Genomic DNA, 12,135 nt, shown 5'->3' with positions numbered 1-12,135 from the left:
ATCGATGCATCAGACGTCAAAATCCTCAGTGGAAGATTCCACCATCACAATGTGTAAAATCCCATAGAGCGACAGAGCGGACCATAATAAAATGTGACATGGAGGAGGCTCAGGAGCATTTTGGTCTGTAAGGTCTGGAACAGTGAAACCTGACTTTAAAACAGCTTTATCCAGCAGCTGTGTGTTTGACAAATGAGCTGGAAATTGCACCTTCATTGTTTAGACGTGATGCTCTTTTTATGTATCTCAAATGTTTTATTCTTTTTATTGTTTCATGTTTGGATCAGCTCTGTGGAGCATGATGTTTGTCTGTTTAACAAATGTGATGAGACATGTTGAGATTCTTGTGGGCTGTTTTCTACGTTTCAAAGTTTGTCTTAAATAATGAACATTCAGAGGCCACATGATTCTTTGTTGGATCATGAATCGTTTCAGTGGAACAGAAAGTTTTACACTGAAGTTGTTAAATGTTGTGAATGTTCAGAATCTGCTGTTTCTGGAGATGTGCAGACCCTCCCAACACAACAGGGGGCAGTATTGTTCAAAATAGTCCAACACATGAGGCCTCACACTCCCATCTGAACATGCACAAAATATAAACCTTTATGAACCAATAGTGTTTGTGTTAAATCATGTCATTCACAAACAAAACAAGGAGTTTGACACAATGTCATTCAGAGATGTTTTAATTCAAATCAAATAAATGTACAGCTGTTAAACACAATGACACTGGCACTTTTGGACAGACAAAAGGAAACTGGTGATGTTGGGTTATATTTATAAATACAAAAGAAAAAGATATAAAGCACATTTTGAATGAATCATTAAAACCTCTATTGTCATTATGATAATCCAAAAAAATATATAAATTTTTTTTAAAGGTCTTGTATTGGGCAAAACTGACTTTCATCACCCTAAAACCTCATTAGAATGTTACCACCTCAAAAACAAAACCAGAGTTGTGTTTTGTTTCATTCACATGTTTGAGTAACACTTTATTATTAGTCTGTAACATCTACAAAGCTCAAAACGCTCTGTTCCACCTTGTGATGTCATGAAGCAATAGTTAACAGCTCCTTTTACCTTTTGTTTAGTTGAGATTGGAAATTCCAGAGCTGAAATGATCCAAATGATTCTAGTGAAGGTGTGTGGAGTTTAAAAACACAGTGGAGCACTTCCTGTATTACCACATGATGACATCACAAGGTGGAACAGAGCGTTTTCTGCAGGGTTTGTGTGTTAAACATGTGTGAATGAAACAAAACACAACTCCAGGTCTGTTTGTGATGAGGAAACGACATTAGAACAGATCAGAAAATAGTGTCATATGGACCTTTTGCAAATCAAGAAAATTAATTATTATCATTTATCATTTAGTCCCATAATATTCATCCCACCACATATCTCATCTACGTCCTGATCTGTATTTCTCTGTTTGTTCTAAACCTGAGACTTTTGAGGCTGATCATGAGCGTTCACCTGAACATTCACCTGAACATTCACTTTTTCTTCTTCTTCTCTTGTCTCCTGCTGTGTCTTTGTTTCCTGATGCTTCTTCTGTTTTTCCATCTGCTGAAGTTCTGCCTCTAACTGTCCTTTTCTCTGTAATGACACTGAAATCCCCTCCTCTAATGTCTTTATTTGATTATCAAGTAGTTCAACTGTTTTCTCAAACACCTCCTTTTCTTTCTCCAGAGTTTCAATGTTCTGTTTCTGTTGTTCTTTTAATTTATCCCTGTTCAAACTCACTATAGGAACCTCCCGCTTTGCCTCTGCATCTATTACAATCTTCTGATTATGAATCGCTCCCTGAGAATTCTCTTTGAGTTTCATCAATACATTTTTTTCCACAGTCAGTCTGTTGATCACATCGTTGACATAACGCAGCTCAGTCTCAGTCTTCTGCTTCAGTAGATTTAAAATCTCTCCTTTCCTCATCATACTCTCTCTTTCTTCTTTTTCTCCAAGTTCAATCCTTTTACTGTCAGATTTCTTTCCTAGAAAAAGAGACAAAATGGACCAAATGAATCGATGCATCAGACGTCAAAATCCTCAGTGGAAGATTCCACCATCACAATGTGTAAAATCCCATAGAGTGAGAACCCTCCTCCTCACTCAGACTCACTCAGTCCAGTTTAAATTAAATCTATAGCTAATGTTATATTTTAACCATTAATTAAAATACAAAGGAATAAGATTAAGTCTAAGATGTAAATGAAGAAAACAGAATAAGGTCTATTTGTGTCGTCCTTCAGTGATCAGTAAAAATCTAAAATATTGTGAACTTTCCCTGGTTGAAGACGACCAGTCGTCACTACATGTGTGTGTCAAAATAATGAGTGAAAATACTAAACCTGGACTTACTTTTAGTTTTACACTTCCACACGACCAAAACAGCAACTGCTGCAAGAAACAGAATCAAACTCAAAGAGAAGAGGATCCAGGACAAAGAGCAGGAGGGACAAGGCTCCAGTAAATGATCTGAAAGAAAATAACATTTCAGTCATTTAATTTTGTTACTGCAGCGTAAAATGATGAGCACAGACTGATGGGTTCAACTCTACACTGAACACCTCAACCTTATGTCAGAACAGACATCCAACTTATACACATGAAAATGATTCAGTGTAAACAGGAAACTGCAGCCAAAGGGACAGCAATAAGCTGTTGAATCTGATCTAAATATGTATTTAATATTTATTTAATCCCATCAGGGGCAGATGGAGCAGAGGATTCTCTGTCCTGACCTGTGATGCTGAGCTGGGCCTCTCTGCTCTGGCCGCTCTCCTGTTGTCTCACTCTGCAGGTGAACGTGTTGCCGAGCCTCTGCTCCACACTCAGTCTGCTGCTCACACTGAACAGCTCCTCGCTCGCTCCTCTCTGAGCCTCGGTCCTGAGCAGAACCGTCCCCTCTGAGTCCAGCCACTCCAGCTCCGGCTCCGGGTACCAGCCCCTGGACTCACACCTCAGCACGGGAGACCCCGAGCGCTCTTTGATCAGGCTCATCGAGGGAGGGGCCACGGACACTGGAGACAGACGAGCAGCAAAGAGCAGAGAGCAAGAGAAGTGAGGAGGAGGGAGGAAAACACAAAAACACTCCTGAGTCTGGATCACAAGTTACTCTGAGTTATCAGCATCAGAATGACTTTTAGAAGTAAAACAATTCCATTGCTCATCAACAATTTAGAGGTTAATATTTTCATTCAACATTCACACACTAATGTTGTTAACAGGTTTTCCTAAACATGATCTGGAGAAGGCATTCGACCGTGTCCCTCGTGGTGTCCTTTGGGGGGTGCTCTGGGAGTATGGGGTCCGGGGCTCTTTGCTAAGGGCTGTCCGGTCCCTGTGTGACCGGAGCAGGAGCTGTGTTCATTGCCGGCAGTAAGTCAGACCTGTTCCCGGTGCATGTTGGACTCCGCCAGGGCTTCACACTCGGCTGCAAACCGCCCCAGTGCTGCAGGTCCGGGCTCGAAGAAGCATCAGGACAACATCATCTGCAAACAGCAGAGATGAAATCCTGTGGTTGCCAAACCAGGCCCCCTCCAGCCCCTGAACCAGACCCCCTCCGGCCCCTGAACCAGACCCCCTCCGGCCCCTGAACCAGACCCCCTCCGGCCCCTGGCTGCGCCTAGAAATTCTGTCCATAAATATAATGAACAGAACCGGTGACAAAGGGCAGCCCTGGTGGAGTCCAACATGCACCGGGAACAGGTCTGGCTTACTGCTGGCAATGAACACAGCTCCTGCTCCGGTCACACAGGGACCGTAATACTCCCTCTTAATTTAATTTTGTCAATAAGATCGTGTGAACAGCCATGCCCCAACATCACCCACATATCTTCAGATCCTCCCACATGCTGAGAGTGACAAACAGTCTCCAGACGTCCTTCTGCATAAGAACAGAACTGCTGCAGAGCCAGATGTTTAAGTGTCATTTAAACACTCACCGACCATCAGAGTGACCTCTGCTTTGATGTTTATCAGGGGGATGTAGCAGCTGTACTTGCCCCCGTCACTGACTCTGACTCTGGTCAGACTCAGGGACATGTCCCCCTGCTGCAGTCGGCTCTCGGACACAGAGGTGCGGCCCAGGTACAGGGAGTTCTGGTCTATGAGGAAGTCCAGACCGTCCCGACGGATGTGGATGTAGCGCGGCGTCAGGTCGTGCCGTGACCACTCCACCACCATGTCCCTGAGGTCTTTAACAGGGTCCAACTGACAGGGCAGAGTGACATCACTGCCAACGGGCGCTATGATTGGCTGAGAGGGAACGACCAGTGTGTTCTGACCTGAGGAGATCATAACAGACACAATAAACATTAGTAATGAACATGTTCCTGGGTCAGTGTTGATGAGTAAAGCAAAAAAAATGAATAGATAATAAAATAAAGATGATGTCACAACATTTATTGGGCCCCTAGTGTGTTTTTGTGCTGTCCTCTGCAATCAAGCTGCACCTGTGGAGGGACAAAGGGACTGACTCAGCTCCAGATCGTCCGTGTATCCCCCTGTGGTGCTGTTCTGCTTGGCTCAGTCTAGTTTTGCCTTTATGATCTTAATACTTATGTGGTTATTTCTGATTCTTTGCCAGATCCCGCTTCTTGGAACTACTCTGCACCTCAGCCTCCGACCCAGCTCACCTCGACTGGTATGAACACCCCAGCCTCTGACGCCACTACCCACGACCTGCTCGAGGACTACAGCATACGACTCCGCTCTCAACTGTCTCCGTCAACCTTCATTTACATTTCCGTGTCTGTAAATAAACTTTGCTCAAACCTTTTATCTCAAGTCTCAATCTCTGGTCCCCCCAGTCGCTACGACATTTCATAACTGATGTTGTTGTGAATATTCTGGTGTGGTATACTGCCATCACAAAATATTTAACCTCATTTCTCGTTTGGACCATCTGTGAATGTTTATTATGTTTTGTGCACAATTGTTCCAGTGTTTTACTTACCCCAGTAAAAGTGAACCTGCAGTAAGAAGACAGAAAACTGCAGCACATCCAGACTGAAAACCTAGGAAAGAAAATCACTGAAATGAAGCATCACATTGGAGGGGAGTTTTTTCAATTTCAAAATGATTTTATGATGGTGTAACTACAGCCAGAGGTAAACAAAAGAATTATTTTAATAAGCGTTTGCTCACAGGCAAAACGGATGAATGGAGCAAGTCAAAAGCTCCAGGTTCATTATGAGATTTACAGAGAAAAGATGAAAATGTACAACCACAGTTTATGTAGAACAAGGCAAAGGTATTTTTCTGACATTATTGGAAGTTGTAGTCACAATTCTCGTGTCTCGCGTTCACGGTAAACAGATTAACAAACCCCCCCAGTTCCGTTAAAACTAATTTCCACATCTAAGTGCAATGAGTTTGCAGTGTTCTTTAAGGTTCAGGGCATTAAAAATGCCATCAATTCCACAAGGCAAATATCAACCCTGCAGTGACCTACACACTTAGAGCGGACTCACTCTACACCTGTAACTGACAAAACTGTAACTGACAAAACTGTCCAAGAGATCGTCACCAGTCTGAGTTCATCTACATGCTGCCTCCATGTGTTACCCACTAAACTTCTAAAGTCTGAGCTCAACAGTTTGTTGTCACCACTCACTCTCATAGTTAATATGTCTTGAGCAGTCTTGATGCCATGATATTGAACATTTACCGACCAATCTCAAATCTGCCGTTTTTAGGCAAAGTCCTTGAAAAAGTTGTTTACCAGCAGCTTATTCACTTTCTCTAAATGAACAACTCCTGTGATGTTTTCCATCAGGTTTTAGACCCACAGACTGAGACTGCTCTTATCAAGGAGACAAATGACATCCGCCTGAACACTGATGCAAAGTCTCAGGCTTGATCCTGTTAGATCTGAGTGTTTCCTTTGACACTGTGGATCATGGGATCCTCTTACAGAGACTAGAGGACTGGGAGGGCATCTGTGGTACGGCACTAAACTGGTTCAAGTCCTATCTAGAAAACAGGGAGTACTTTGTTGAAATTGGAAAATGTCCCTGACCTGTGGGGTTCCCCAGGGGTCAATCATGGGACCCCTGTTGTTCAGTTTCTACATGCTGCTGTGACTCAGATCTATGTCTCACTGCATCAGGTGAATCTGGACCAGTGGATTCACTGCATCAACAGATCAGTGTGTGGAGGAAAAACAACTTTCTCCAGATAAACTCAGACAAGACTCAAGTCGTCATCTTTGACCCACAGAAACATAGAGAAAGTGTCAGCGTCACCTCCAGTCTCTCTCTCTGTAAAAACTTCAAATCAGCAGAGAAATCTAGAGGTAATAATGGACTCAGACATGAACTTTAACAGACACATCAAATCAGTAACATCTGCAGCTTTTTAGCATCGAAAAACATGTCAAAAATCAAAGGTAAACTGTCAAATCCAGACTTAGAGAGACTTATCCTGCGTTTGTGTCCAGTAGATTAGACGACTGTAACGTCCTGATCACTGGCCTCTCCAAACGAGCCACAGAACAGAACATCCAGAACATCCAGAACATCCAGAACACTGCTGCTCGGGTCAGGACTAGAACCAGGAAGTACTTCACACATGTGTCCTGTGGCTCAGGTCTGTGGCTCCTGTGGCTCAGAGACTTTAAAGCAGCTCAGTGTGAACAAGTCTCTCCATGGACCAGCACCAAAGAACATCTCCCACATGAGCCACATGAACCATCTCACATGAGGAGGACGTAAGGGACCGGCCTCCTGCTGGTCCAGAGTCAGGACTAAACATGAATCAGTTTGAGTTTTATGCAACTAAAACCTGAAACATTCTTCCTGAAGAAGCGAGATGGACATCGACTCTGACAATGTTTAAATCCAGACTCAAAACTGTTCTGTTTATCTGCATGTGACTGAGAGGTTTTTATTCTGCCTCTTCTGTTTTAATCTTAATTTTATGATGATTTAAAAAATCAAACCGCAGTTGAAAATAAAATAAACACAACAATTCATTCTGCGCTATTTTTCAATGTGAGACAGTGAGTGTGACCGGGGACGAGCTGCTCCAGACAATTATGTGATTCACGGATTTGTGCAGATTATCAACATTGACAGGCTCCTCATGTCCTCATGTCCTCATGTCCTCATGCACCGCTACCAGAGTTTTAGCTGATGTGGCCGATGTGGAGTGAAAACTCTCTAATGATTCTGTGTTTAACCCCTGAACGCACCGACGGCCGGCCCTCGGGCAAAGATCCGCGCGTAAAATTACGCAATTGCGTAATTTTACGCACTGTTTTGTAGTAGTTTTGCGTTTTAAACATGACGAAACGGACAAAACACTGTTGTTCACTGATTGCAGTGTGTGGTTTGTAAATATATATTTATTTTGACCCATACCACTTGTTTTGAATATATTTTATATACAAATACACATTATATATTGTGTTTTGATATGATATATAAATGTACAGTAATAGAGCAGCTGCAGATACAGATTCCTCTCAGTGTGTGTTGGTCATTGACTGTCACTAGTTTATTAGTTGTAAAAATCAAATGATTGTGTCATAAACTGAAAAAGAGACTGTCCCCCAGACACAGTAGGACAATCTCACTCAGTCACAGCAAAAGCTTCACACAACGACTTATACTCATAACACAAGTCAGAGCTTTATCATAAAAATGTTACATGTGTTTTCAACATTGGAGTTTACAGTTGTCTTGGTTTGGTTGAAGCTCATGTTTTGCCATAGTTAAAATTAAATATTTATACTTCCAACAGCATTAACATACGACACAGGTCATGAGCAAGATTTTTGTCATTTTCATTGTATAAGTGGATAAAGCACTTAATTAAAAGTCTTATAACAGAAATGTAAATGTGGTCATTTGATTCTTTTAACGCGCGCGCCTGATGACCACAGCGCGCGCGCCTGATGTCCCTCACACTGGTCCATGAGCCGCTCAGGGAGTTTGTGTAATAACTTGAATATTTGTTATATTAGGATTATTTGTTCATCTTGAGAATGTATTTTATTTCATATTATAAATAGAGTAAAATTTCCATTTTGTAAGCTCATAAAATAGTTAAATATGCATTTTGCAAGTGTTAAAACATTTAAATATAAAAATTCATGATTGATAAACAAAAGCTTAAAAATCCCCCATAATAAATATGTCACTTGATTTGACGTGATGGACGTGATGACGTGACGCACGACGCAGAGAACGTTCGAGAAGCGCGAAAAAACCTGACTGCACCGCAAAGGCGCGAACAACTCAATGAAGAGAAGCTCGTATGAAAACAGAGAAACATTATTGAAAGCCGCGTTTCAGTGAACTCTGAACATTTTCCCCTCGCTCTGGAGGACTGAGGACTCGAGGACAACTCACGGGACTTAACGCACAGTCTGGGGGTGAGTTTTCACGGAGTCTTCTGATAACCTCCTGAAAAAGAGCTAAGCTAAAGCTAGCGCTGTGTTTGTGCTACTTCAGAGTCAGTTTGACAGAGACGGTGTGACGAGTCTGCACTCACCTGTGAGGACGACGGACAGGAGACAACATTCTGTGTCCCATCTTCAGAAACCTTTCTCCATATGATCGTGAAAGTGAAAGTGAAAGTGAACGACAGACTGGTAGGATTATTCCACGTGTTTTTCTGTTGGATTTGACCTTGAGCTCCACCGTAAAACTGCATCAAACCAGTGCATCGTGTCTGACTTTATAGAGTTGGGGGAGAAATTTAATGTTTATTGAAATGTATTTGATTCCTTACACATTTTAAGAATAAGAAAAGCCTAAAAGGTATTTACTGCGTGTTTCTCATTTGTGCACCGTAAAAGCAAACACTGTAAAAATAATCACAAAGTTAGAAATATTTAAATGTACATTGCATCTTGGTTTCTCGTCATAATAATTATATTCCTTGGAGTTATTTGTTAAATTTAAAAGCTAGAATCATACTTTTATACACTGAGACGTCTCTTTTACCATTGGTTTAACTTGAGGGCACAGGAGTAATATATAATTTGGTTATTCCTTTCATAATAACGAGCAACTTGGTTAAAGGGTCACATGGGTTTTGCTCAAAATTAGAGGGAACGTTGGCGCAGACTCGGCTCATGTGACTTAATGAATGTGCAACATCAGACAGAGAAATGTAAATGTATAAAAGCCGATCCATAAAGCCCATTTAGTTCTGTTATATTACTGGTTTAGTTTAGTTGTTCTTAATTGTTGTTTTCCCTTGTTGCACCACTAGAAGGAGCGCGAGTGTACGACGTAAGTATTCTGTGTATTTGTGATATTGTGCTCAGAACTTATACTTGTAATTTTTATTTTTATTTTTTTATTTGTCTTGGGCAAATGGACATCTTTTCTCTTGCACAGCCTGGGCAGCCACAATCGATGTCAATCAACACATGATACAAGAGACAAGGAAAAATAAACAAAAACAGACAAGCAAAACGCACACACACAAAAAAAAGAGTACCTCCGATTACCCAAAAAGGGAAGAAGAAAACTTATTTAATCCCACCCCCTCTGCTATCATTTCTTATCTTTAGCATACTTTACTTCCTTTTCATGATTGTATTACATGATTACATTGGGGACTATGAGTTAGTCTAATTGACCGTGTGTAGTTTAGAGTTTTGGGTAAGACTTTTGAATTTACACACTCGTGACTAGACTGGCCTCCTATCGGTCATTTTGTTGACTTCTTTGTGTTCACATTACGTAAATAACCGCGCGGTCACTTGTGTAATCACCATTTTGATTGTGATTAACTTATTGTTTGTATTTGTTTATTCCTTCTCCCCACTCTTTCTCACCCATACACGCCCACACCCCGAGTAAGGACATTAAAAGGAACGTTCTACCTGTACCTGCCTCATTCTTAAGCCTCACCTGAACACACCTAATTGCTGTCCTGACCCGACACCCCGCGGGGATTCATGACAGTAAATATGTTTGAGAGGACACTGTCTGATCTGTGAGACAAGGAGGACAAAAGTGTGTGAATGTATGTTTGAAAAGTAAAGTTTAAATACAATATTACAATAAAGAAGCTGATGTTCTTTTTAATGTCCAGCCCATGACTCAAAAATGAAAGTGAAAGTATTAAGCACAAGCATCAGCCAAATGATTCAGCCTTAGACAAAAACACACATGAACTGGACCATAATGTTTCAGTCCAGTGTCTCCAGGTCAGTTTTAGTGAAATACTCATTTAACGATTATATAAAGAATAGAAAATGTGGATTTTACCCGTTTCCTCATTTCTTCAGGTCCGTGTCGAGTCCGTGTAGCGACAGAAGTGCCTCAAAACCACGCTCATCTGACTGTTGACTGATCATGTGTTTAATTTTAAACTCGTGATCAGTGTGACTCTCCAGGCTACTGCGCAATAATGTTATGATGAGCATTTATGTTTTGATTTGTGTGATTTTCAATTTATTTGTAGTCATTGTCACAGAAGAACAACGAAATTGCGTTTGGAGCGTCCCATAAAGTGCAAACCCATGAATAATAAATACCCCTTAAACCCAAGTGTAAACATTGACCCAGTGGCTTCAGTACGACATGAGACGTACAGACAGGGACCGGAGAATAATGACACAATGCAACCAGTTTATTTATTTAATTATCTTTATTTATACAGGGGGACCCAATGAGAGCACTTGGGCCCTCTTTTTCATGTGCGCCCTGTTTAAAATACAACACAAACCGAAAAAACAATCAAAACAAATAAGTCCATAAAAAACATCAATAACAAGTGCAGGTGTGTGTATAAAAGTTTGCTATCAGATTATTAAATTGCGATTGTGTCACCAACGTGTCCAGTTTTGCTTTTCCTTGGAGCATATTCCATTTTTGTGAAGCAAAACAGCCTAAAGCCTCTTTCCCATCTCAGTTCTGGCTCGTCTTTAGCCTTATGCGTCATGTGATCTGGTGTTAAATGTTCCGTTATCAATAATTAACTAGCAGGTGAGGTGTTCTGGCAGTTTTTGAAGTAATCCCTTATAGATAAACTCAATGCAGTGCTGTTCTCTTCTAACAGACAGTGATGGACAACCTACTTTTTCATAGAGCGTACAGTGATGAGTTTCAAATCCATCACCTGTAACAAAGCGAAGGGCGGAGTGAAATAGTGGATCCAGTGGTTTCAAAGCAGAGGCTGAAGTCTGTACACCACATCCACATAATCCAGTACGGACAGGAGTCGCTTGCACTATTTCTTTTCTGTAACTCACTGGGATACAATATTTGTTTCTGTAATAAAATGATAATTTAGATTTTAAACTGTTACAACAGTTTAAAATTTACAGTTCAGTGTTATTAAGAGTTGGATGTGGTTTTTGTCCGTGGGAGGGGGACAGAGAGGGGCCGAGTTCAGGAGCCTCACAGCCTGTTGGTCAGTCTGGATGTTCTGGCCCGTATGGACCTGGACCGTCTCCTTGAGGGCAGCAGGTGGAAAAGCTGGTGCGCAGGGTGATGTTGGTCCCGCAGGATGTTGTGCACTCTTCTTATTTTAATGTCTTTCTTATTCTGTAAAGCTCTTTGAATGACTTTGTACAAATAAACCTGTTTTTGCCTTAATAATAATTTAAAAAACAATTATGACTTTTGTGCACAAAGCTCTGATTTTGTGTTGTTTCAATGTAAATTAGTATAAGAATGCAAACAATTTAAAAAGAAGGGGTGAGAATGTAAACCCTGAGAAAGAAATACAAATGCTGCCCTGATGTGCCCCCTAGTGACACTCCAGGGTACTGCAGTACACAGATAAACTCACTGTATTTGCTCCAGTGTAATATTTAAAAAAAACAATAATGTGTGTCTGTTTTTAATGACTGAAATTAACATATGAAACGCATTAATGAGTTTTAGCAGTTTTTAACTCTTTTAAAATGCATTTAAATCATCATTATTAACCATTTTCTTACACATGCACCGCACTACAGCACTGACACCAACATACTCACAACCCTATTCCTTCTTTTGTGTAAATATCCATATTTTTTGATCATTTTATTTGTGATTTAATATAGTTTTGAGCTCTTTTGATGCACGTGGTCTCCCTTCTGATCAAATGGAGAGATGGATGAGCTTATATGACAGTCTGGTGTTGTAGTGTTGTGTTCAGTCTGAGTTTTTTGCAGGA

The 12,135-nt window shown here is 41.0% G+C and overlaps 1 protein-coding gene across 1 annotated transcript; it reads right to left on the bottom strand.

Annotated features, from left to right (window-relative positions):
- Positions 1-996: 996 nt before the first annotated feature.
- Positions 997-10,270, bottom strand: LOC117386673 (CD276 antigen-like). The gene is made up of 6 exons (XM_055228842.1): positions 10,239-10,270; positions 4,964-5,024; positions 3,951-4,292; positions 2,748-3,026; positions 2,365-2,481; positions 997-1,997 (listed from the first exon to the last, which is right to left on the bottom strand). The coding sequence occupies exons 1-6, from the start codon at positions 10,248-10,250 to the stop codon at positions 1,441-1,443; spliced, it is 1,368 nt and encodes a 455-aa protein (XP_055084817.1). The 5' UTR covers positions 10,251-10,270; the 3' UTR covers positions 997-1,440.
- Between the last annotated feature and the right edge of the window lie 1,865 nt (positions 10,271-12,135).

This window comes from Periophthalmus magnuspinnatus, chromosome 18, assembly GCF_009829125.3.
Source record: "Periophthalmus magnuspinnatus isolate fPerMag1 chromosome 18, fPerMag1.2.pri, whole genome shotgun sequence".
In the NCBI taxonomy this organism is placed as follows: Eukaryota; Metazoa; Chordata; class Actinopteri; order Gobiiformes; family Gobiidae; genus Periophthalmus; species Periophthalmus magnuspinnatus.
This window is presented reverse-complemented; position numbering and strand designations above follow the sequence as displayed.

Excerpts from the sequence above, each read along its gene's own strand:
- LOC117386673 (XM_055228842.1), bottom strand. Across the intron at positions 3,027-3,950 it reads AGAGGTCACTCTGATGGTCG|TGTCCGTGGCCCCTCCCTCG; the intron begins GTGAGTGTTTAA and ends GTCTGTCTCCAG. Across the intron at positions 1,998-2,364 it reads GTGGAAGTGTAAAACTAAAA|GAAAGAAATCTGACAGTAAA; the intron begins GTAAGTCCAGGT and ends CTCTTTTTCTAG.